Source organism: Prionailurus viverrinus, chromosome E1, assembly GCF_022837055.1.
Source record: "Prionailurus viverrinus isolate Anna chromosome E1, UM_Priviv_1.0, whole genome shotgun sequence".
Taxonomy (NCBI): Eukaryota; Metazoa; Chordata; class Mammalia; order Carnivora; family Felidae; genus Prionailurus; species Prionailurus viverrinus.
Window position 1 is genome coordinate 53,045,284 of NC_062574.1, and position 25,681 is coordinate 53,070,964.

Below are 25,681 nucleotides of genomic sequence, written 5' to 3' on the forward strand. Positions count from 1 at the left end.
CCCCCACTTGTATGGCTGCTACTCTGCTAGCAGGGACCGCGAGAGCACGCAGTGAGCGGGAGGGCGGCACCAGGCGGGACCCCTCTCCTCGCCGTGTCCTGTCAGCTTTCCAGTCTCTTCTCCTTCAGGCTTGGAATCACATTGTTATTTCCTGCATCTGCTCCGGTGCCACACAGTGTGGTGGCCCTGCCCACTCTTCTGTTGGGCACCAGGGGGCTCCGTGAGGGGTGCAATCAGCTCGCCAAGCACAGTGCCAGCTTCCCAAGTAAATATGCTTTTATCAGGAAAATTTCACACACAGTGGATGACGTTTGTGGAAAAGTACAGGGATCCTCTGCCCGCTGCCTTGGGGTTATGTCGGCCTCAGGGTCCTGGGTGGCTGGGGAAATGGGGGCCCAGAGGGGGTGGTGCTGGTGGTCTGACCCTGTGCTGTGTCCCCAACAGTCTGGCACCCGCTGAGGCCCCCTGCCCGCCTGGCAGCGGGGAGGAGCCTGATGACAGCACGGGACAGCTGGACACGGCGCAAAGGGACTTGGAGTTCGTCACCACGGCGGCGGTGGCTTTTCACGTGCCCTGGGATGTTGGTGCTTTTGCCTTCACGTCCACGGGAACCCCGTCTATAAAATCATGTTCTGAGCAGTTCTGTGTCTCTGTGTGTGATGCTGATGCGGGGGCCTGGGGGGGCAGAGGGTGGCCCCAAGCGACCCTAGACGGGCCAGAGAAACGGCCAAGGGGTGGGCGCCCAACCTTGCCTCTGCCTCACCCCATCGTGCCCGGTGCTTGTGGGCGTTGCACGTGGTCACCTACCCTCACACGGTTGTGGGCAACCCAAGCATCCTGCCTGAGCCCGGCTGCGCCCCCACAGCAGAGTCTCGAGTCGGGAGTCAGGAACCCAGCGAACAGCCCTGCGAGCGTGTGTCCTCGGATCTCGGGTTCTCCGGTGATGTGGGGAAGCACTACGGTGCACCCGCTCACCTTGGCGAGGTGTGTCTTCCCCAGAGCCCAGGCCCCTCAGTGAGGCTGGTGTGCACGGCGCTTCGCGGGGCTGCGCCTCGTCTGCGGGCTGGACGTGGGAGCTGCCGCCCACACCGGAGGCGAAGGCGGTGGCCGCGCTGGGGTCGGGGCCCTGCGCCAAGACCGACGGGGTCAGGGCTGGGGAGCCAGCTGCCCTCTCCGGCGTGCACGGGGACGGGGGCCGAGCGGCAGGTGCTTTTGCTGCGTCCTTCAGCGGGAGTGGTTTCCTTGCCTGGGCCGAGGCACCATGTGGGAACGTTCACCTTGTGTGCTCCCCTGACGGCGTCCCGCCAGACCCTCTGGAAGGGAAAGTCGTATGTTACTTTGTGAATTAACTTTCCCTGTATTTCGAGCCTTAAGATGTGCTTCCTTCTCTGAAGTAAGTAGGGGGTTCCCATTTTACTCCATCATAGGTGGGGGACCAGCTAGAGGGGGACGAGCTAGAGGACCCCTGGCTGGCGGGGGCCGGAGGACGGCAGGTGGGGAGCCCGGCCCTGCAGAGCAGCACCTGGACCTTGGCTGCAGAAAACCCAGCACACGGCTTCTGAGAACCAAGAAGATGAACTGTTTCTTGTGTTTAAAAATCCACAAGATTCCAAAGAAGGGCCCTTTTGGACACACGGAGACCGGTCGCTGCACACAGACCCGCAGAGGCCCTGCCTCTCAGAGCTCTACCCGCCAGCGTGAGGAAAGCTGAACGGACCACGGGCCGCACACGGCCCAGCGCCCCTGCTCACCCTCGGCCACGTCGGACCCTGAGGGTCACCCTCGCTTGGACGCAGGTGACCGGGGTCACCCTCCCTGCAGCTGCAGGTTCTGGAGCCCCCCCCTGGGTCCGGGTGACGGATCCAGGACGGGGGCTCTGTGCACTCACAACTTGGGAGTGTGGCCAGGAGCAAACGTGGACCGTCCCGGTCAGCAGCTCCAGGGCCCGGAACCACACGCGACGGCCAGGGTGTTGGGCTGTCTTGGAGGGAAGCGGTCGGGAAACCCTGCAAAGGAGCAGCGAGCAAGCAGGTGGGCGCCCGACAGAGAGGGGCATCTGGTGAGCTTGGGGAGCAGGAAGCTAGTGTGCCTGGGGTGGAACGTGCAGGGGGGCTGGCGGGGCCACGTGTACACACGGCCACGGCTCAGTCCCCGTGAGCAGCTGCTGCATCCTGAGTATCCGTGTCTGCCCAGCCCGACACTGGTGGCGAAGCTTCGCTGTGGTGGCCTCTTGGGGGTAGGATGTTATGCCAAGCTGGGACCCTGTGTGGTTGTGCCCTCTGCGGTGGCGTGAATGAGGACAAAAGGGGACGGCGGTGACACCCTGGGTAAAGCGTGGGCAGCCGAGCGTCTCTGTGCAGGGAGGCACGGTCAGCAGACAGTGACCCCGGGTACCCAAAACGAACGATGGCTAATGTGGGGAGTAAGCAGAATTTGAAAACAGACAAGAGTAGCAAAAGGTAGGCAGTATAATGAGCAGACATGTTTCTGGAAGACACTGAGCACTGTGGCAGGATGCTGGTCCTCCCGAGCTTTGCACTCGGAACACAGACCCTGCGAGCCCGGGATCCCGGCCTTCCTCGTATGAGCTCTCGGCGCAGGCTCCTGACCACCTCCGGCAGAAGTCGCCGACGAGGCAGCATGTCAACGGCCTTGGGTCCGGAGGCAAAGAGGAAGCTGGCTCCCTCACCTGCAGCGAAAGGCGACTTGGTCGCTCACGGCTGACGGGATTTGCTCTCGACCTGGGTTTGAGCACTGGGGTTCCCGGAGCTGAGAGACAAGGTGCGAGACCGCCCACGGCCTGTGGCAGCCAGTTCAGGAAACCAAGCGAGAACCCCGAACCCCGAAGCCAGCAGCCCGAGGCTGCCAGGACGCGGTTGAGAACTGCCAGCCCCCCTAAGCGGCCCCTCCTGCGAGCAAGGACCAACCAGAGAAAGCCAGACGTGCTCCCCCAGCCAGCGGGCCACCTGAGCCCCCCTTTCCCACGCTGAGTCCCTGCCACCTCACGGGACCGGGAGACACTGCCCCGCGGGCTCTGAGCACACAGCCTGCGCTCCCAGTTGCTGGTCTGTTTCCACATCTCTAACCGAGTCACACGGGAACCGTGCCCCTGGGTTGGCCTGAGATCGACACAGACAGCCGGACTGCAGCCCCCAGCAGCGTTTGTCCTCGTGGCACAGGGTCCGTCAGGAGCGTCAGCTAACGAGCTCCTGGCGGGACGGACACGCTGGGTGACGGCGGTGCAGGGCCCCCAGCGGCAGAGCAGAGTATGCGCCCCACAGGCGGTCAGGGACACGCTCCTCAGGCCGTGGGCTCACGGCCCCTCATTTTACCGCGTGTCCACCCGACCCTGGTTAGAAACACAGGTGCGTGCCCTCCAGGTGAAGGGCCAGCCCCACACGCACTCGGTGCCACCTCCCGCTTGGCGTGCTCCCTCTGGGGACCACTGGCCACCCTCCCTGGCGCCCTCGATCTCTCTCCTGGGCTGTGGCTGCTGGGGGCCTTTGGCGCACCTGGAGGCAGTTGTCCAGGCCCTCAGCTGAAGTGAAGGAAGTCCCGGCCCTCCTGCAGGTGTAGCGACCGCAGGTTGTCCTCAAACGCGCCCCCGGTGAGGTCCTGTGGGAGGAACAGCAAGTCTGGCTCAATCAAGGCTCCCCGGCCCACACTGTGGCCCCCACAGATCCCCCCCAAGGGGGCCTGCCTGCCAGGTGCTCTGCTGTGAACTTCTCTGTTAAGAGGGGAGGGGCGGACACGGGGTGGGGATGTTGCCAGAGTTGGCCACAAAGTCCTGCTGGTCACCGATGGGAGGTGGGAGGTGGGGGGTGGGGATCCTCCCAGGCGCCCCCCCCCCCCCGAGCTGGAACCTGGCCCCTCCCTGCAGAAGGGAGCTGTCCCCTTCACCCCTTGGTCCAGGCCACCCGGCTTCCTTCTCTCTCCACGTATCCGCGTCCATGCCCTGCCCCTGCTGCAGAGGCCCCAGCCCGGACTCCAGGAGCTGTCAGCAGACCCCTCTGGCCTCTTGGCCCCAGCCCTGTACTGGGGAGAGGACCCTCGAGTCAGTCTCTATCCAGGGCTTACCTGTGGCCCCAAGAGCTCCCTGAGATGACCCCAGAGCTGATAATGCTTCAGCTTGGCCTGTGTTGGCTCTGGCCAGGCCGCATGGCTCCCTGAGTGGGAAACAGCTGTGGCTCCGGCCAGTCCCTCACCTGGTGGCCTGTCCCAGATGCCACAGGCCTTTGGCCGGATGCAAGGGGCCCAGTGTTCACCCCGTTGGGTTCCTCTGTCCTTGGGCCCAGCATGGGGGTCAGCCTGGCTATGCACACCCTTGACCACTGGGCACCGCTAGAAATGCTTAAATGGGAAAGACCCGAAATTCCTGCACTCTCCTCCACCTGCTGTCCATTCTCAGCTCCGCCCCCTTCCCCCCCCCCCCCGCCGTAATCTCTGCGCCTGGAGCTTTCAAAGGAAGGCCAGCCAAGCTCCACTATGGCCCAGAGAGGAATGGAGGAGGGGGCTCCCTCTCAACAAGACGCCACTGAAGTTAGACGCTTCCGTAAATTAACATAACCAACAAAGGATCAGGAACCAGAGACATTAGAACTTCTAGAAGTTGTCAGGGGAAGATTTGCCCCCACCAAGTGGGGGGAGCCCGATCAGAAGCGTCCCAGAGAAGGGAGGCACTCAGCCTCATCACTCAGATGCGCATGCTAAAACCACAGCGAGAGCCACAGCCCCTCCTGAGCCCCAGCTTCGGGGAGCTGGCCCTGACAGGACACCTTGGGGGTGCAGTCCGGGACCCACACTTCCACTCCTGGATAAACCCAGAAACGGGCGTCAGTGTGACATTCACACGACTGAATGCCGCAAGGCAACAAGAAAGGGCGCTCAGTCTGCCTCAGAGGTGATGTGGAGTGACAGCACAGACATTTAGTCTCCTTCGCACAAACTACAGAAACAGCATCAGACCGTATGGTTTGGGGTTGCACACACACACACACACATACACACACGGCAGAATAATTAGCAAAGAAATTATGTGCATCGGGGCAGCTCTGCGGGAAGGCTTTTTTCTGACGTGGGTTGGGCCACTTGTTGGGCACAACATTAACCTGTGCAGCACGTTCTAGAGCAGATGTCTGCAGTGTTTCTTAAAGGGCCATACAGTAACATTGACCGTTTGGTGGTCATAATATGCTGTGTTCTAACAAAACTTTATTCATAAAAGCAGGTGGTGGGCCATGTGTAGGCCATCGTCTGAATGTGTTAGTAGTTCACAGTAAAAAAGTTTATCCAGAAAAGAAAATTGTGAGGTAAATTGTAAAAAAGAGTGGAGGAAGGCTTGTCTTCCTAAACGGTAAATACCATAAAGCCCAGGAATTAACGGTGCTGGTGCACAGACAGACAGTTGTAGACCAAGAGTCCGGAAGTAGATCCAACATAAAAATACAGTGTCTCTTTATTAGAAAGGATAGGAATTCCCCAAATAGTCCCAAATTATTTGGGGACAAGTGGGCATCCAAATGGGAAGAAAACTTTGAGTCCCTAGTTTATTTATTTTTAAATTTGTATTTATTTTAAGAGTGTGTGTGTATTGGGGGTTAGGAAGGGCAGAGAGAGAGAGAATCCCGATGCAGGGCTCGAACTCCTGAACCGTGAGATCATGATCTGAGCTGAAATCAAGAGTCAGACACTTAACCGACAGAGCCACCCGGGTGCTCCTGAATCTCTAATCTTTACAGCAAAATAAATCCTAGTGGTCAGAGATAAAGTAAAAAGCAGAAATCTCAGAAGCAAACCTGGAGAATGTGCTTTAAAATTTCACATTGAGGAATTAATGTCTTAGAACGAATAAACCTCCAAAAGCCATACAAATATCAATTAATTTGATATCTAAACAAATTTTCCTAAAAGGCAAAAATAAAGTCAAATGACAGAAAAATTCACAAGACCTATCACAGAGGCTTTTGTCGTCATATAAAGAAAATACTAACAGACCAATAGAAGAATGGGCTGATGAATAGATAATTCACCAAAAGGGAAATAAAGATCCTTTTAAACTTGTGGAAAGACACCCTCCGTACCCGTAACAAGGCCTTACAGACCTTCCCCCATGATGTGAAAACATGGCGGAATTTGGCCACGCTGCAGGGGGCGGGCAGGGAGGGTCACCGGTGGGGGCGAATGTTACCGCCCCCTCCTGGGACAGAGCAAAATTCCACGTATATATTCACTGCACCAGTATGTTTGATAGCAAATGATAAAAATGGTCTAAAGGTGTGTTGAGACTTAACCGGATGATAAGGGGTGAAACCTCCGTACAAGCGAACAGTGTGCGGATACCACACGAATCCCCAGGGGTTCCTCCTCCCGGAACTTGTCCAGCCCCCGACAGGAGCAGGGGTGGTGGGGGGGCCCTGAGGGGCAACCGCCCCTGGAGCCGCGCAGGCTGGAGCCGCGCCAGCCTCCCGCCTGTGCAGAGGGAGCGTGTGTGACCCCGGGGCCCCAGGCCGCACGGAGACACGCAGGTGCCCCCCGATGCGAGCGAGGGATCCGACAAGCCACGGAAGAGCAGAACACAGAAGGCCCCAGGGACCTCCGACCAGATGGGTGTGGGGAATTTTGGGTGTGACATCTCTGTCTCAGAGTAAATTTTGTAAGGTTTTTATCTTCTTGGGAAATAACGTTGGAATTTAGGATTTGCTTCCCAATGTTGGGGGCGGGGGGAGTTGGGAGCACAGAACCCACAACGGCCACGGAGGCTGCACAGGGACATGGCACACAGACACATGCCACATGGGGGACGGCTGCACGGGGACACAAATGGGGGGATAGCCACATGGGGGACACACTGGGGGACACACCGCACGGGAACAGTGGGGATGGCTGAATGAGGCTGGCTTCCTGGGGCTTTGGGGATAAGGCTGAGATGTGCTAGGAAGTTTGCTTGATTAAAAGACGACGACAGGGGAGCCTGGGATCCAGCCCCCACACTGGGCTCTGTGCTGACAACACGGAGCCTTCCTGGGACTCTCCCTCTCTCTCTGCCCCTCCCCTGCTCCCGTGTGTCACAAAATGAACATTATTTTGTGTCTCAAAATAAATAAACATTAAAAACAAGATAACAGTCAGATGGTACCAGCGGGTTCATACAGAATAATCTGCAAGATACATCATGTAAAACAAGCAAAATACAGAAAAAGTATGTATAACATGCTGCCATTTGCTTAGAGGAATCCCACACATTTGTGTCTGTGTTGGCTGACTCTGGCCGAAAATACAAGAAACTGGTGCCTGTGGGGGTCCCTCCAGGGACACAGAGTGAGGGATGGGAAAAGAGCTTCACCTCCCACCCAAAGCCTGCTTGCCAGGAGGGGTTTTCATTGTGGGGAGCGTTCTAATTGCCGGCAGTTTTGGTCCCAGAGAAGTAGACTCTGAGCAGAGCTCGTCTCCTCTGAAAAATTACGTGTACATTTGTGCAGAATCGAAGTGTCCCTGTACAACCTTATAATTATCCATCCAGTCTCCCTGGCGACTTGGAACCTTGCTTACCTTGGCTTTAAACAGCCTCTTTCCTTTTAGGAAACTGCTTTCAAACCAGAAAACCCAAAGCCAGGTGGGCAGAGGTGGGTCTGTGTCACCCCCTCCCCTGGAGCGCAGGCAGGACCGGCCATGGGACACAGCTAAGGGGTGGGACGTCACTTGTGTGACTTGGTCCGTCTTGCTAGCAGACCCTGCCCCTTGCCAGCTTGGAGAGAATATGCTGCCACGTTGCAGGAGGGGGTGGGGATGGGGGTGGGGGCGGGGCAAGTGGCAAGAAACAGCCAGCAAAGCACTAAAGCCCTTGGTCCGACATCCTCCAGGGTCTGGCTTCTGCCAACAGTCCTGACCCTGCTCCGGGCAAGCCTCCCCATGTGACCGCGTCTTGGCTGGCACCTCACCAGCAGCTTCGCTTCTGGGCCCCACCTCTGGTGCCTGATTTCTGAACCACAGACTCTGTGAGGTAAGAAGCGTGTGTTGTGTGGGGCTAGCTTGTGATTGTCACCACGTAGCAGTAAATAAACAGGGCCAAGCTGGCAAACAGACAAGCAGGACAAAACCTCCGGGTGACAGCTGGGGACAGGAGCTTGCCGCAGCCGTGGTGCACGGAAAGCTAGACCGCCACGTGCCCAAGAACGGGGCCGGCCGCCATCTGCACACCACACATGACACTCGTAGAAGGAAATGCAGGGGGAAAGCTGGCGGGCCTGGATTTGGCCGTGGTTTCTTAGCTGTGGCACCAAAAACATGAGCAACTAAGTTAAAAACAGATAAACTGGACTTTGTCAAAATGAAATACTTTTTGTACCAAAGGACCCCGTCAAGAGAGAAAAAGGAGAACCTATAGAACAGGAGAGGGTGTCTGCATCTGGAACACACGAAGAACTCCGGCTCGACGAGATGAAACCCAGATAAAACACGGGCAAAGGACACCAACAGACCTTTCTCCCAGGACGACACCTGCACGGCCGACAAGCAGCTGCAAACACTTGGCATCATCAGTTGTCAGGAAGATGCACGATCAAAACCACGCACGCTTAGCAGCCACCGGACGGCTGGAACACCACCGCCAGCGGACAGCGTGGAGACGCTGGTGCCCCTGCGCTGCGGTGGGAACGCGAAATGGTGCCACATTGTGGAAAACTGCAGTTCCCCAAACATTGAACACGGTGACCCCGTGACCCCCCACTTCCGAGAGACGGACACGCTTCCGCACAAACCGCACAGGAAGGCTCACGGCCACGTGGCTCTAACCACCACCTTGTAAGTGAGTCATCTGTCGCTGAGGAACGGGTCAGCACCGGCACAGCAGCCTGGGACAACACGTGTCTGCTTCTGGCAGTTTCCACAGGCTGGGACTTGGGATGGCCCCTCCAGCAAGAGGCAGAGTCCAGCCCCTTGGAGCTGTGCTCCCAGCCCCACCTGGGGGCCCTTCCCTGGGCCACCGGCCCCACCCGACCTGAGGTGTTGGCCGCACAGGGTCTTAAAGCAGCCAGCGGGGAAGAAGGGCGCCCCCTCCCCGAACCCAAGGCTCAGAGCAGGACAGACTGCGCCTCCACGAAGGCTCCTGGTGCCCTGGTTACTGCGCCTCCAGCTCAGCCTCACGGGCTGGCAGCTGCTGGAAGAGGTGGCACGTGTCCCCGTCCATCCCGTGGCACCCCCCTCCCCCCCCCGCAGCAAGCACTGGGCCCTGCATGCCCGTCCCGCCAACCTGAGCCCACTGGCCCCGTAGCTGGGGTGCACTAGGCATCCAAATGTGAAAGATGACATGTATATTTATACAAGTGAGAATGCAGCTCTCCGACCCCGGAGAAGGAGTTCCTCCACAGAACACAGGTGTTCATCATAAGAGAAAGGTTATGAATGTCCCCGTGTGGGAAGTAACCTTTCCTGGAAGCCTTCATGGAAAGGCAAGTCCCACGTGGGAGAAAATGTTTGCGGCTCTAACGGACGGAGGACGGGCACCAGAGTCTGTGCAGAGTGCCTGGAGGTCAGCAAGGCAAGAGGCGGCCCTACGGGCACGTCTGGCAGGAGAGGCGGGCTGAGCCCGCTGGAAGTCTCACGAAGGCGGTGGGGGCTGGGGGTGGCGGCTGGGGGTGGGGCCTCCCAAGACCCTTCAGGTCTCCAGGCACGAGAACGTCCAGACTGTGCCCTTGCTGTTGCCAGGCTGGATGTGACCAGGGCTCACGGCCAGATTTCAGCAAGTAGATTCACAGGCCAGCCTGACGCGGGCAAGCAGACCGGGGTCCCCAGGACCCCGCTGCATGATCCCAACACAAAGCCGGAGCTGAGAAGCGGGCACCCGTGTCCCCGGGACCCTGCGGAGGGGGTGGGGAGGATGTGGTGGAGAGGGTTCTCGGGACGGCCCTGGGCACGGGGACCACGGTGCTGGGTCAGAGGGGTGTCTCAGGGACGCTTCCACCACCTTCCACCCTTCGTCTCTGCCACAGCATCCGATCAGCACCCGGAAGGTGCCTCAGGCCTGGCACTGAGCAGGTTTCCAAAAAACGTTGCTTTTATAGAAATGCAGCCCATTTTACACAGGCACCATGGCAGCCTCTCCCAACACCCCAGCGGACCCCCGAGAGCAGCGGTCACCACCCCCGGCCCGAGACCACGGCTCCAGACAGGTGGCCCAAGCCAAGGGCCTGGATGCCTGGCCACGTGTCAGACGTCTTGATCCCACAGCTGGGGCCTGGTTCCAGCCACGCCGTCATCAGTGGAGCCCAGCCACGGCTGACACTCACCAGCTTCACGCAGATGACGAAGGGCGGCCGTGCAGCTCGGAAGTGCAGGATCGGAACCCGAGGCTTCGGCCTTTCCTGAGGGAGGAGAGGCGTCGTGGGCTCGGCTCTGTGCTGGCCTTCGGGACGCCCTGACGCGCCAGACATGCGCACCTGTGGCCGCCCCGCAGCCTTCACCCCTGTCCGGCCCTGAGGTCCCCTCCAGTGGGAAGACGGGCCAGGCAGGGACACTGGTCACTCTGGGGCCCGAGTCGCCCAGGAAATGGGTTCACCTGTGCTGGGCCTGGCAGCTGTGTGGCTGCAGGCGGCCTTCCCCGGGGAGGAAGGTTCTGCACACTGGCTGCTCTGTTTCCTGGCGGGGTAGGGGTGGTGACCCGTCTGTGACCCAGGCCCTCCCTGGAGGGGCTCCTGGGCCCCACGCACCTGAGAGTCTTCATGGCAATAGAAGCCTTTCCTGATCTTGTTCTCGTCCACGTCACAGAAAGCAACCACCTGGGGGTGCAGGACACCAGCCTCAGGGACGGGGAGGGTGGGAGGCGTGGGGCGGAGGGGGAAGACGGCGAGGGGGACGGGGACCCACCTTGCGCCGCATCCCGGCTGTCAGGCTGCGATAGAGCCGGCGGCCTTGCCTGCCCGCGTTCCAGATGGTGAAGGTGGCCCAGTGCGGCAGCGCCCACTCTTCCAGAAAGCGCACGCGATGGGTCCAGATGGTGGTCCTGTGGGGGCATGGGGGGGGGGGGGTGAACCACGTGGGTGGGGCCCCCAGCTGTCCCCAGACCTTCCTCCCTACCTGGCATTGGCTGAAGGAATGAAGGGTTAACGAGGGCCACGCTGCCTCACCCACCCTCACACCCAGTGGCGCATGCCTTTCTCAGGGCCGCATCCTCATGGACCCAAGGGACACCAGGCACAGACCCTGGGGAGCCTGAGGGGACGTAGCCACCCCAATGTCAGGTGAGCTCAGGCGAGCACAAGAGCCTGGGCATGTCCCAAGAGCCGCCTGGAGGTGAAGGTTTCCTGCGGGAGCTTCCCGCCTGGTCCACGTGGGGACCCCTCCGTAGGCACCTTGCTACAAGCAGACTGGAGGCCCAGCCACTACGGGGGTGGGGGGCTGGCACACTCAACTGTTTCCTGTTTAATGTGGTCACACGTGAAAAGGGCCTAAATCACAGGCGTGAAAGCATCGCTAAGAATTTGGAGGGCAGGGGCGCCTGGGTGGCTCAGCTGGTTCAATGTCTGGCTCTAGATTTCAGCTCAGGTCATGATCCCAGGGTCATGAGATTGAGCCCCACGTTGGGCTCTGTGCTGACAGCTTGGAACCTGCTTGGGATTCATTCTCTCTCTCTCTCTCTCTCTCTCTGCCCCTTCCCCGACTTGCTCTCTAATAAATAAACTTATTATCACGATGCCCCAGCGTGTTTGTGGACATTTGAAGACGTGCCCCAGCCCCGACCCAGGAGCTCAGGGATGAGGCAGCGCAAGGGGCCATGCAGAGGAGCCACCCGCACCTCCAGTCTGCTCAGGTGTCCGGGTCCTGAGATGCCGGCACGTGATGATACAATTTAGAAACTGTCACAAACACACGTGCCTTATGGAAAACAGGACAGTTCCCGCAGCAGCATGGCCAGCGACCCACAGACCAGAACGTGCCCACGCGCTATGGCCTTCCTGTCCCCGGGCGGCCGCTGGGTCAGAGAGGCCATAGGAGAAGGTGGTGCTCACGCGGGAAGGGCAGCGGGCAGCGCGTGCGGTCAGGGAGCCATTGCATGTGGTCCAAGTGGAAAGACGCGGGGGAAGGCGTGACCGCCGCGCACCCACCGTGCTGGCCTTGGCCGTGGGGCTGGGAAGGTGGCCGCGGGAAATAGGGTGAAAATTGCCCAATGAGGTAACCGCTGGCCATCCCCAGTTTAAAATACAAGGACAACCCGGGAGAGCTCTCACAGGGGGGCCTCTGGGCAGAGTCTGAGGAAACTCAACTCCCAACAAGCCCGGGGGTGTAATTAAAGCTCATTACTCTGAGGTTTTGCCACTCACAGCTCAAAGCATTTAATCCAACACAGAAACTAACATGAGATCACTTCTTTTGTGTTGTGGGTGGCAAAGCCTCACGCTGCAAAAAAGAGAGAAACCTCTCAACATAAAAGACAGTGATCCCATGCAAACAAGATGAGGGCGTGTGGGGACAAAGCCCAGTGGCCGGCAGCTGGTCCTTCCTGGACACGCGGGCTCCTGCCACACTGTGGGCCACCACTGAGTCCTTACAGAGAGATCCCTTTCCCCTGTCTTCTGAGAATCTAAGGTGAGGACACACGGATGGGAACGTTCGCGATGATGACAGAGGAGAGCCCCGACGTCCCACCCCTGATGGCACATGGGGAGGGTCCCACCCCTGATGGCCGTGGGGGGGGGGGGTTCCCAATGTCCCAGCCCTGATGGCATGTGGTGGAGTCCCACCCCTGACGGCATGTGTGGGGGGGTTCCCAATGTCCCAGCCCTGATGGCATGGGGGGGATTCCCAATGTCCCCTATGTCATGGATCTAATTTCTATCTAGTTCTAATTACTGTCACCAAGCGCTGGATCCAGTCCCACGTGCACACGCCAGCGGCAATTCCTCCCCACTGTGCAGTAGTTGTGGTGTCGAACAGCATGCTTTCTGCCTGGTGGGAGCGCTTCCAGGAAGCACCATCCCGCAAAAGCATCTTTTGTGTCTGGCCTCTTTAGTGACCATATTGCTTTGACATTAACCCCGGTCCCTGTGTCTATCAGTGGTTATCTGTTCAATTATTGATGGCCATTTGGGTTGTTCCCAGTGCTTGGCTATATCAGCAGCAATAGGTTGAACGATGCTTTCACGTCTCTTGCCTAAACACCCACACATGGACTGCTGGGGCACCGGGGATATTAATTAATTTAAAGAATGCCAGGTTTCCAGACAGGATGTACTTTTACGCTCCTGAGAGCAGAGTATGACAGTTCTGGTAGAGCCACACTCTTTCACCCTTTAGAATCGGCAGACGTTACCTTTAGCCCTTCTGTTGGAGGTGTAGTGGGTTTACATTATTTACGTATTACACGGTATTGTTTTGTGAAATGTTGTGTTTGTTGAAGTATTCTGCCTCTCTTCGTGGGTGCTCGGGGTCCTGTACGTGCCTCCCATTTGGTCCCTTCAGATACATGGATTGTGAACGTCTCCTCTCAGAATGCAGTCTGCCACTCAGCCTCCGAACGGTGTCTCTTGATGAGCAAAGGTTTTTAATTTTTATCAAGTCCACTTTATGAAGTTTTAAATGGTGAATGCTTCTCACATCCTGAGAAGTTTTTGTCTGCCCTGAAGTTGTGAAGACGTCCCCTAGTGTTTGCTCCAGATGCTTTCTACTTTAGCTGTTTCTGTATTTATATCTAAGATCCACCTGGAATTAGTTTTTCTGTATGGTCTGTGATTTTCTTTCTTTTTTTTCTCATGTGAATATCTAGTTCCACTTGTTGAAAATACTTTCCTTTTCCACTGAATGCCTTTGGAGACTTTGTTGAAAATCAATCTGTGATACAATTTTGAGTGTATTTCTGGATTGTTTCCCTGATCTCTCTCAATGCTGTTGCTGTTTCCTGACCGCCGTGTAAGACTTCAGAGTAAGTCTTGAAATCTAGCGCGGTGAGTCCTCAAATTTTGCTCTTTTTAAGGCTGTTTTGGCCATTCTGGGTCCTTTAATTTTCCACGAGGATTTCAGAACCAAGATATCAATTTCCACAAAGAAGCCAGCAGGCTCCTGTCCTGGGACCGCGAGTTTGGGAAGAATGAGCACCAACGTTACTGAGTCTTCCGACCACGAAGGTGGCGCCCCTGCGTCCGCCCTACAGGGTTTCCTGGATTTCCTGCAGACTTTGCAGACATACACACACCTTGTGAAATTTACCCACAAGCATTTTATGTTTGGGGCCACCACACAGATGCCTTAACTGTGTTTTCAATCGTTCATGGCAAATGTGTGGATTGTGTGCTCCGGCTGAATTCTATAAATTGTGACCATTTTAGTTTCATCAAATTAAATTTTTTTCTAATTTCCTGTGTGATTTTTTTTTCCCTTGGTTGCCTAATTTCCAAGTATTTTGGACTTTTAGGATGTGTTAATGATTTCTAATTTAATTCTATGTGGTTATAAAACATACTTTGTATGACTGCAATCATTTGAAATTGATTCAGAGTTGTTTTCTGGTCCAAAGTATTGTCCATCTTGCATTTTAAAGGGACAACGTCTTCTGTGGTCAAGTGTTATGTCCCGAGTCAGGTCAAGGTTACCAGTGTGACTCCAGTACCCTGGCAGACTTCCCTGTTTCTCTTAGTCACTGGAACGTGGCACAAAACCTCCAACTGTAGCTGCGGACTGTTTCTGTTGGGGTTTTTCACGTGGAGACTGTGATTAGACACACACACATCTGGTGCTTTGTCCTGTGACATGACCTCTTCCCCTTGGGTGTAAATCACACTGGCACAGAGTCAGCTTCATGACAATAAACCCAAAACAATGATGCCCCACCAAAGCTATTATATAAAAATTCAGATTTAACACAGGTCAACCAAAATCGAGCTCTTCTGCTGAAAGCTGGAAAACGGAAGTTTCAACATGCAACAATACGCCTGACCTCCCGAGTCAACATGGATACTGCAACCTGGGCCCCATACGTGACCGTCACACAGACTGGCACCAAGCCCCCCGTGTAGGTGGATGGCAGACCTCCCCAGACGAGGGCGCTCAGCTGAGAAGCTGCAGCCTTCTCACACCCTGCAGGCAAGCACAGTGAACACTGCTTCCAAGACAGGAATGCGCCCCGGGGTCAAGCTCTTCGCATTCAGAGGGCCCAGTTCCTCCAACCCTGTTCCCAAAAGTGAGCCGTGTCACAACTGTGAGGCACCAAGGGGACACACACTTGTAATTGTGAGAAACGTGCCCATGCACGCACAGTTCAAACCGAAGAAACAAGAAGACGCCCCTTCCCTCGCTTCGCCTTCCTCCATGTTCCATCCCTCCTGCCCGGGCAGGACACGCCAGAGGACACGCCGGCCACTGGGGACATGGGGCCGAGCAGATGCCATCACAGCAGCCCCCTCGGTGGGGGCAGAGAGGGCACAATGAGCCCACCTGTAGCCAAGTTAGACGGGCACCAGGCTCACTGGGAGGCTGCCGTCAGCTCACGGCAATTGAGACCAACACTTCAACGGGACACGTACGCAAGATTCTACCTCACTGTGAAAAAGGGGACAGACGTGGCCTTCATCCTGGGGAAACAGCAACCACAGACCCTGGGACGGCTTTCCCCCATGAAGGCCACAGACTCTGTGTACCCACACCGGCCACGCTCACCTGGGGTAGAGACCCACCCCAGGTGACCTGTGTCTACCCCACTGATCCTGGCTTAGACTTTGGCCATCCCTGCACCCTCCACCCTGGCCCCCGGCCTCTCCCCCGACCCCAGCCCTTCACGCTTGACCCTGGCTCCTCACCCTCAACCCCAGACCCTGACCCCTCACGCTCGACCCTGGCCCCTGGTCCTTCATGCTCAACCCTGGACCTCGACCTGGACCCTAACCCCTCACCTTTGACCCTGGACCTCAGCCCCTCATGCTCAACCCTGGCCCCTCGTGGCCCCCAGACCAGGTCTGGAAGCCTGGGACGTACATACTCGAGGACAGAGTGTGTGGCCGCGTTGGGGTGGTAGCGGTAGAGGAGGAGGCTCTGGTCCACGCGAATGACCCCGCCGCCCTTTCTGAGGTGGCTATAGAAGAACAACAGGTCCTCCGGCTCACCCTGCGGGGGAAACAGAAGCATCGATGTTGCTGGTGTCTCGCTCACCGCAGAAGACACACCTGTGCCAGAGGCTTCCGTGTGAGCACTAGTTCAGGTGACTGGAGGTGGGGAGTAACACCCAGCCTCATCTGCAAGGCTCCAGTGTCACTGGCGTGCCCAGCACTCGAGTGTGGGGACGTCTCTCAGGATGAGGACGTGATGGCCAGGAAGAGCTAGGGTCACAGGGGTGGACAAAAGGCCCCAGAGTCACCCTCGCTTATGCTCCCCCCCCCAACCCCCAACAAACGGGGTCTCTGTGCTGCACGGACCTGAGAGCTTTCCTGTCTTGAGAGAACTCAGCCTCCCACCATCCCCCAGCCGGTCGGGCTGGCCCAGCTCAGCACTGAGCACCGAAGCTGGAAGCCAGACACTGGCTCAGCCCCCTTTTCATTCCCTAAACTCTAGAGTGACAGCGGGCGGAGAGGTCTGGGTCCTGCCCACCCTCCTGGCTGTAAGCAGTGCGTCACTGAAGGTGCGCCCCGGGGCCTGGTCTCTGACTGTACAGGTCTACAGCCTGAACCCCAGGCTGGCTCACAAGCCCAAGGCAGCGTGGGCGCCACAGCCAAGCCCGCGACTTGACTGCGGCCTCTCCAGGGCCTCCTGGCCGCTGCCCAGTTTGCCTCTCTCCCCAAGAGGAGGGTCGCACGGCTGCCCTTGGGGGCATGGAATCCCGAGGGAGACCCCATCTCCCACCGCTCCACGCGGCAAGCATGTCCCCAGACTGGCTCTTCGCCAGGTCTCGTCAGCGTTGGCGACACCCAGTACGCCCGGCTCCCCAGGAGCACTGCCGCTTCCGGCTCTGGGCCGGACGCTTCTGGGAAGGGCTGAGCCCCACCAGGAAGCGCTGCGCTGGGCGCAACTCCCGGCTCGGCTCTTGGTTCCCAGGCTCTTTCCAGGCTGCGTCACCGCTACCATCTCAGCCTCTGTACAGTCTTCAGCCACAGGAGTCTGCGCTCCTGGTGAGCAGGTGCCCAGGAGGGTGGACAGTGGCTCAGACTCTCTGCCTTGTGGGGAGCAGTGGCATTCCAGGGCCACATCCAAGTAAATTCTCACGACTTTCCTTCTGGCCAGAAAGAAGGAAACCCTGAAGGTGAGTTCTTCCAGATCCCAAGAAGAAAGCCACCTTTTCCTTCCTGTTCCTAAACCTGTAAAGTGCGTGGTTACAGTTTGCTCTATAAAGGTTTGGAAAGACAGGAAATTAGAAAAAGGGACCTATGAGAATCACCTGTGACTCTGTCACCGCAAAGCTGCTCTGAGCTTCCGTGTGTGGCCCACGTGTTTATTCTCCTGTGGACACACTTTCAGCAGAGCCGCAAACAGTTTTGAAGCTTGGTTTTTACCTTAATGTTTTATTATAAATCTTTTCACGTTACAGTGGTCTTTGTAAAAACTAGTCCTTCAAGTCACGTGTGCTGACGCACCTGTCCACCCGCACGTTGGAAACGAGGGTGTTCACAGCTTTTCCCCACCGTTAGACTGCTGTGGATCGCCACAGGCTCTGTGCCCAAGTCACCCTGCCGTGAGCACGTGGCACCTTTCGGCCGGCTCGGGGTCCGCCCATAATACAAGGAAGTGTGCACCAGACTCCTTGGCTAGGACTCCCGGGCCTGTGCTGGCCTTACAGAGTGACCCAGGTGGACAGACACTCTGGAGCTGACTTTGGGAACCAAGGACTGTGCCAGGTCCCGGACGTGGGGGCGTGGCAGGCGGGGTGGGCACACTGAGGGTCCCAGAGGTGGGGGTGTGGCGGGCAGGGCAGCACACCCTGGTGATGGGGTGAGAGGGGATTGGGGTCCTGGGGCAGACGGGAACACAGAGCAGGCGCCAGTCCCTGATACGCTCTGGAAGCTGCGTGTGACAGTGGCAGGAGAGCAGGTCGTGTGGATCCCTGAGAACAGGGCCACGCAAAGTCATCTACGCGGAGCCAGTGGGAGAGAGTGCAGAAAGTCAGACACTTCCCCAGATGAATAAAATTCAACCCGCTGATGTAACCACAACAAAGACGACCCCGAACCAGGAGTCAGATCAGCACCGAACCGTCCCTGCACCTGAGAAGGCAAGGGGGACCCGGGCAGCGGTGTGGGGGGGTGCCAGGGGGTGGGGGGGGTAGGGGGGAAGGGTGTGCCTCCCAAGCCTGGCCGCTCCTGGCAGCAGACTGGTGGTGCTGTGTGCCTGAGGATTTGCTAGAATACATCCAGCTGCACATTTAAACAGATGAACTGTATGGTACGTGAATTATTCCTCAATAAACCTCTAAAATAAGAGGGGATTGATTGAACTCAAAATAGAAATAGGAGGAAAAGATAAAATCATATGAGAAATGAAGCCTAGAAACGAAGGAGTGGGAGAGAAAGTTCCTGAGAGTAAAGCCAGGGACCATCCCACTGATGTGAAACCAGAGTCTGCAAAACAGAAGAAGAAAACGACAGAGCAGAGGGCGCACTGAAAAGTACGTGCCAAGGAAACTCTGGGAAACACAGCAGACCTGTATCCACCTACCGGAAAGGCGCAGCAGTTAAGTCCCTGTGAAGCTATTAGTTTTTAACAAGGAAATAACCCTAAGAGCCTCCAGGCACGATCACGCGCTCACCAGGTAGAGAGACTTCGGTGAGTGTCAGACTCTGGAAAGCAACAAACCAAGGCAAGAGCAGAACAGAATTTTCACTCTCAAGGAAGGGAAATGAGCCAAGGGTGTTCTGTACGGCCATGTCCCTCAAGCAGCAGGACCAAGGACCACGTTCTGAGCGGGACGTGTATGGCTGTGGACCCAGGGTCGGGTGGGCGACGCATCCACGTGTGTATGTCTTCCAACATTACTGGAAATCACACAATAAAACGGGAGAAGGGGAGAGAGGGTCTCACTGCAGGCTGTACAGGAAGCAGATGAGCGTCAGAATACCTTTCGAAATGGAAAATAGCAGACCAGAGAAGGTTTAAGAAGCATACACAGGACTAAGGGCATCTGAAAAGAGAGAAATATAGAAATAACCACTAGAACAAAATGCAAGCCTTCAACACCAGAGAAATTTAAACAGCCCAGGGTGGGTGATGGCCGCTGGCTCCAGATGGCTGAGTAGCCGCCTTCCTGCAGCAATGACACGGTGCAGGCCGTGTGTGCAGTGTGCAGGCCGTGGTTGGGGCGGGGCGGGGGGGGGCGACACAGACTCCCCAAGGATGGGAGCCACAGCCTCATGGCCCCGATGTCCTCAGGCTGTGGAAGTGAGGAAATCCCATAATGCAGAAGTCAAATAGAAGAAAACATCCACAAGCAAATACCCGGTAAAGAATGCCAACAATGTGGGCGCCTGGGGGGCTCATTAGGTCGAATGTGCAACTCTAGGTTTCCGCTCAGGTCCCGATCCCATGAGTCATGAGCTGGAACCCCACATCAGGCTCTGCTCTGACAGTGTGGGGCATGCTTGGGATTCTCTCCACCCCCCTCTCTGCCCCTCCCCTGCTCACCCTCATGTGTTCTCTCTCAAAATAAATAAACATTAAAAAAAAAAAAAAAAGAATGCCACCAGTTTGACAATCACAAAACAACCCACTTGAAAGTGGGCAAAAGATTTGGACATTTCATAAAATAACAAACGGCCAATGAACACATAAAAATTGTTTAACATCCTTAGTGGTCTCAGAAACGCAAATAAAAATGAAAAGCCGCCAAGACCAACCAGAATGACTGACACTGAGAGCTCTGAGCTGCTGGCCGGGCGTTGGGGGGGGGGGGTGGGGTGCTGCATGGGAAGGCAAGACGTGGGGGGGCTGCACACAGTGTGGGGAGGGCAGGGCATGGGGGGGCGCTGCATGCGGCGGGGGGAGGGCAGGGTGGCCTCCCCCGTCACAAGCCAACTCCAGCCGGCTCTTTCCACCAGACAAAAAAGCACATCAGGAAAGTGCTGGCGGCCAGCCTTTCTGGGCAGCCAGTTCTCCCCGGGCAGTGACGGGCCTTCTCCCGACCTTCCCACCCAGGCCAGCCTGCCCTCAGAAGGCATGTTCAGAACCAACAAAGGCCTTTTTGTTACTTTCCTTTTTGTGTAAGGGCCTGAACTGGTTGCCTCCTGGGGGCATTCAGATTCCCTAGCTTGGTAGCAGAGGCTGCTTACCACGGCTGGATGCCACCCTGTGCCAGCACGGTACCTACCTCCAAATCTCCCCTCCCCCTCCCAGCCTGCCTCTGCAAGTGCATTTCCCAGTTAAAACCTGTCCACCTTGTAGGTCCAGCTCACAACCACTATTTCCATCCCCCTGGAGCCCCAGCTTATTTGCTGACTCTTGGGCCACCCCAGTCCACACCTCTGGTCACCTGCTACATCATTTAGCACCTGGACTGTTTTCTGCTGCTTCGGCCACTTGCCCCTCTCTCCACAAAGTAGGAGCCACAGGCTCTTGGCCCTGGGTAGACTGTGGCTCTTCACTAAGGCCCATGGCAAATTACCTGAGGGCCAGTCCCCAAACCTGATCTCTGGTCCCTGATCCCTGGTGCCTGGCCTGTGATCTCTAATTTCTGGTCTGTGGTCTCTGGGCCCCGATCTCTGGTCCCTAAACTCTGGTCCCTGATCCCTGATCCCTCGTCTGTGATCTCTAATTTCTGGTCCGTGGTCTCTGGCCCCTGATCTCTGGTGCCTGATCCCTGGTGCCTGGCCTGTGATCTCTAATTTCTGGTCCGTGGTCTCTGATTCCTGGTGCCTGGTCTGCGATCTCTAATTTCTGGTCTATGGTCTCTGATCCCTGATTTGTAGTCTTTGGCCCCTGATCTCTGGTCCCTAAACTCTGGTCCCTGATCCCTGTTCTCTGATTTCTAGTCTCTAGTCCCCAATCTCAGGTGCCTCATCTCTGATCCTTGGTCCCTGAACTTTGATCAATGTTCCTGATCTCTGGTCCCTAGTCCTTGAACTCAGATCCCTGATCTCTGATCCCTGGTCTCTGGTCCCTGGTGCTTGAAACCTGACTTCTGGTCCCTGAAATAAATCTGGTCTCTGGTCTCTGCTCCCTGATATCTGATTCTTGGTCCCTGATCCCTGATTGCTGTCCCTAATATCTGATCCCTGGTCTTTGATATCTGGTGCCTGATCTCTGGTCCCTGATATGTGATCCTTGATCCCTTGTCTCTGGTCTCTGATCTCTGGTCCCTCAGCCCTGGTACAAAGGGACTGATGGCCTTTCTTTGCCCCCAGGTACTTCTACTCCAGGAAGAATTGCCTTGAGCTAAAAGGCTTGATGTACTTTGAATCCTGAGACCACTCATGGCTGTGAATTAGGGATTTGTCAGATCTTTCAGTCAGTGTTCCTCAGGGATCACCTCCTGATGACCATTTCTGGGCCATTTTCTGCAGAAGAATATGAAAGCGGGTACTTGGATTCAGCTCCAAAGAGAACAGGGGCCTTTTGTAGCACCTGCTTAGGTGGGGAGATTTGCTGGAGTTTCCCTTTACCCACCCTGTTGTCTCACAGTCAGGGAGAACTTGTTGGCTGAGAGCCACTCCCCCCCCCCCCCAAAAAAAAAAAAAAGCTCTGCCTGCCTTGGCCCCTGCTGCCGCTGGTGAAGTTGAAGTCCCCGAGACTGGGGCCCCTGGGCAGGGTGGTATCACACGTACATAGTTCTATCTGTATGAATTTGGGGGGAGAAACAGGAACACAGGGATGATACCAAATGCCCTAAAATCATGAATTAACACACCTCCATGACAAAGTGACCTGGTCTCGCATCCCAGCAAGGTGGAGAGACGGGAAGGTCAGACAGTGCACGGCAGGGTAATTCACATGTCCACTAGCTGTGGCCCAGTCCATGGAGTGAACAGGAGGGTGATTCCACGGCCTGTGCTTTCCTACGAACAGCTGTTAAGCCAGGATGAGGTAGCCTGGGCCTGCACACAGAAATCCCAGGTGGTGCCAGGGCCTCAGATACTCTCTGGAACACTCAGCCCAGCCGGCAGGAGAAGTGCTGGGAAGGCCTTCATGGAAGGCATTTTCCTAATCCCTGGCTCCCCAGAGAGGGCACAGCACCCATGAAGTAGGTAGGGCTGGGATTCAGGGAATTCGCACCCCAGAGTGTTACCCCAGAGGAGGGGGCCCACAAGGGGCCCACACTTACCTTCCCGCCTTCGTCAAATGGGCCCACGTAGGAGAACCATGCTCGAGAGCAGAACCAGGTGGGCATGATCACAGTTGGGCCATTGGAGGTAAAGACCTAGAAGCAACGACACTGACATAATTATTGGAGAACACCTTATCACAAACAACTTACAACTTATCTTCCACAAAGTGTAACTCAGAAAGTGACAAATGAATTTGCCTTTCTTTGAGGTACAACAGTTCAAGGGACTTTACAGCCACATCAACAGTATCTGGTGCCCAAGGCTAACAGATGGGGGAAGAGGGGCCAACAGAATGAGTGGCCCCACTGGGGTCCTGGTCCCAGGTTAACGCTCACTGATTGTGTTCAATAAGGAGGTCCCCCTGCTTTTGACTGGTGGTGAAGCTTCATGTGAAAACAAAACATAAATATGTGGCTTTTAATTATGACAAGAAAAACTGAAACAGGATAAAAAGATAGCATACATGAAATGGATAGACTCCTAGAAAGACATGAATCATCGAAATTGACTGAAAAAGAAATAGAAACTATGAATAGATCTATGACAGGTAAGAGATTGAAAAAGTAGTTTTAAAAAAACCCCAAACACAACTTCCCACAAAGAAAAGCCCAGGTCCAGAGGGCTTCACCAGTAATTCTATCAAATATTTAACAAATTGATATCAATGCTTCACAAAGTCCTCCAAACAACAGAAAAGTGTGGGAGACACTTCCTGAGTCATTCTGGAAGAGACCAGCATTATCCTGACACCAAAGCCAGTCAAAAATATCACAAAACTACACACCAAGATGCCTTATGAATACAGTTGCAAAAATGTGCAACAAAACACTAGTGAATGGAGTCCCAACGTCATAGAAAAAGGACCCTACACCATGACCAAGTGGACTTTATCCCAGGATTGCGAGGTTGGTTCAATATATGTAGCCACGCTGAAGAAAAAGTCTCCAGATGCTGAGACTGGGCGGACGTGCAGGGCTGCCTCTGCAGCGAAAACAGCGGCAGGAGCAAACTGCACATGGTCTTTATTTCATGTTCACCAGGTAGAAACATCGAAGAATGTTAGAGCATGGGAGAAAAACACAAGGAGCCTCCAGACGTAGAGCAAACTGGTGTTTACAGAACAGCAAGCAAGGCAGGGGCAGGTGTGCGGTTTCAAGGACTGTTAGGCAGGGACGGCGGATCGGTCTCCTAACTGGCTCCTGGGGCCCTGTTTTCATAGCGCCATCACGTCCCACAGCCTTGAGCCCAGAGCACCGCTGACATTTCAGCAATTACCCTATTCACTTTCCCAGGACTTACAAAACGCTCTCTAGAAATAACTCTCTAGAAATAACCTATGACAGGAAAACCTCACCAGAATTACACGGAAGTCTGGAGTAAGGCGGGGAGGCTTTTATAGAGGAGGCGGGAGGTTGGGCGGGGCTGCTGTAAACAGAATGTCCATTGGACTATACTGGGAGCTGGAAGTATGGTGGCTTCTCATTGGCTGGGCTGTTGCCGGAGCAGCAAGAAACCCTGCAAGTTGCCTCTCCTCCGGTTGGGTCTGCGATTGCTAACTAGTGCTGGGCCCACAGCTCCCCCTGCCCGCCTCTATCCCACCCTAAATGAGGTTTCCTTGATTCAGTTTCACACTTAAAAGCACAACACAATAAAGAACATTTGGAATGAGTCCATAAAATACATAAATGTATGGAAGGGAAGGTACCTAAATAATAACAGCAGTCTCCAATGACTGCTGAGGTTACATAGGATTTGCCTTATTCTTTTCTGTATTTCCTGAATTTCTTTTTTTATATTTATTTACTCTTAGAGAGAGAGCGCGCGCATGTGAGCAGGGGAGAGGGGCAGAGGGAGAGAGAGAATCCCAAGCAGGCTCCACACTCAGTGCGGAGCCCAACTTGGGGATGATCTCAAGACTGTGAGATCATGACCTGAGCCGAAATCGAGTTGGTCACTTAACTGAACCACCCAGGCGTCCCTATATTTGTCTGGAAAAAAAATTTTTTTTAAGTTTATTTTTATTTATTTTGTGAGAGAGAGCAAGAGTGGGATAAGGATAGAAAGAGAGGAGACAGGGGCGCCTGGGTGGCGCAGTCGGTTAAGCGTGCGACTTCAGCCAGGTCACAATCTCGCGGTCCGTGAGTTCGAGCCCCGCGTCAGGCTCTGGGCTGATGGCTCAGAGCCTGGAGCCTGTTTCCGATTCTGTGTCTCCCTCTCTCTCTGCCCCTCCCCCGTTCATGCTCTGTCTCTCTCTGTCCCAAAAATAAAAAAACGTTGGAAAAAAAAAAAAAAAAGAGAGGAGACAGAGAATCCCAAGCAGACTCAACACTGTCAGCACAGAGCCTGAAGCAGGGCTCAAACTCATGAGCTGTGAGATCATGACCTGAGCCAAAGGCAGACACTTAACTGACTGAGCCACCCAGGCACCCTTGAATTTCTTAAACATCAACAAAAAAGCAAGATTATAGTCAGAGAAAAAGCTGGCTCCACCTTGAAAAAAACATTTCCAGGAAAAAATTTTTGAGAAAAAAAGATACACATAACTATATAATTATACTTTTATATTCAATGCAATTTCTTTCGTTTATAAAGAAAACACTCAAAAATTTTCTGAGTGGAATCATTAATTTTGTCCTGAAAATGCTTTCTGTGTACAAGATTAATATATGTTCATTGACACAAAATATAGAACGTCATGCAGAAAAACTAAAACCATCCCTAATTGTACCATCCAGAGAAACAAAGTATTAAATTTACAGTGTGTTCCCTTCCAGACCTTTTACCTTAGGAGAAAAATTGCAAAATGCATACCAAGTGTGTGCACACAAACCCTAACCCTATCACCTGCTGTCCTCATAGTTCTGTCTTAGGTTTTCTTCTGGAACACCATCTCTGTGCCGGGAAGTCACAGCTGCAGAACGTTGTCCCCGGATCTCTCCTGCCATCATCTTTCCTGACCTTCAGTTGCTCCTTCTTCAAGGACTTCTTTTACTTTGAGAGTCTGGAACTCTAACTTTCTAGAATGTTCCTGCCTCCTGCTTCCTGGGGTCCACCTGTTCCCACAGGACTCAGAAGGTCCTTTGTATGCAGTGATGGCACCCATAGCTTTTTGTCCCCACCAAACAGGGTCACCGCACCTGAGACACCCTAGCTGGTGGGAGCCCGGGGTCTGTCTGAGCAGCAGTGGCCCAGAGGGTGGAGAAGGAGCCCTGTTTCCCTAGTGAAAACAATCAGTGGTGACAAAAAGGTGTTACGTGTCAACGAGTCCCGCTGGTGGAGAGCTGGGCCCCGGGGCTCCACACCTGGGCATTTCTTTTCTGAGTTAATTCCTATCAACCCGTAAAATCTGAACTCATGCCAGTGACAGGTCATGGGCAGGGCATGAGCATGTGACTTCTGTGAGAACATGCCAGACACTCGGTTCCAAGCTGGGCCCAGAATCTCAGTTTCTCCCGCAC

General features: G+C 55.3%; 2 protein-coding genes across 9 annotated transcripts in view; one reads left to right on the forward strand and one right to left on the reverse strand.

The window, feature by feature from the left end:
• The window catches only part of TBCD (tubulin folding cofactor D), a 159,283-nt gene extending 158,642 nt beyond the window's left edge, over positions 1-641 (forward strand). The window contains exon 39 of the mRNA XM_047832076.1: positions 445-641. Within this exon, the coding sequence (XP_047688032.1) occupies positions 445-459 (15 nt within the window). The 3' untranslated portion in view covers positions 460-641. The remainder of the gene's footprint in view (positions 1-444) is intronic.
• Positions 634-25,681, reverse strand: part of B3GNTL1 (UDP-GlcNAc:betaGal beta-1,3-N-acetylglucosaminyltransferase like 1) — a 97,849-nt gene continuing 72,801 nt past the window's right edge. For 6 of the 8 annotated variants that reach the window (XM_047832082.1, XM_047832081.1, XM_047832084.1 and 3 more), the window contains 7 exons: positions 22,220-22,315; positions 15,962-16,086; positions 10,861-10,996; positions 10,704-10,772; positions 10,284-10,358; positions 3,513-3,615; positions 634-1,313 (listed from right to left, as the gene is read on the reverse strand). In XM_047832082.1, the coding sequence (XP_047688038.1) occupies positions 3,535-3,615; positions 10,284-10,358; positions 10,704-10,772; positions 10,861-10,996; positions 15,962-16,086; positions 22,220-22,315 (582 nt within the window). In that variant the 3' untranslated portion in view covers positions 634-1,313; positions 3,513-3,534. Of the gene's footprint in view, positions 1,314-1,888; positions 2,690-3,512; positions 3,616-9,244; positions 10,359-10,703; positions 10,773-10,860; positions 10,997-15,961; positions 16,087-22,219; positions 22,316-25,681 lie in introns of those variants that run through there. The other 2 variants (XR_007146728.1, XM_047832079.1) reach the window with 2 other exon arrangements.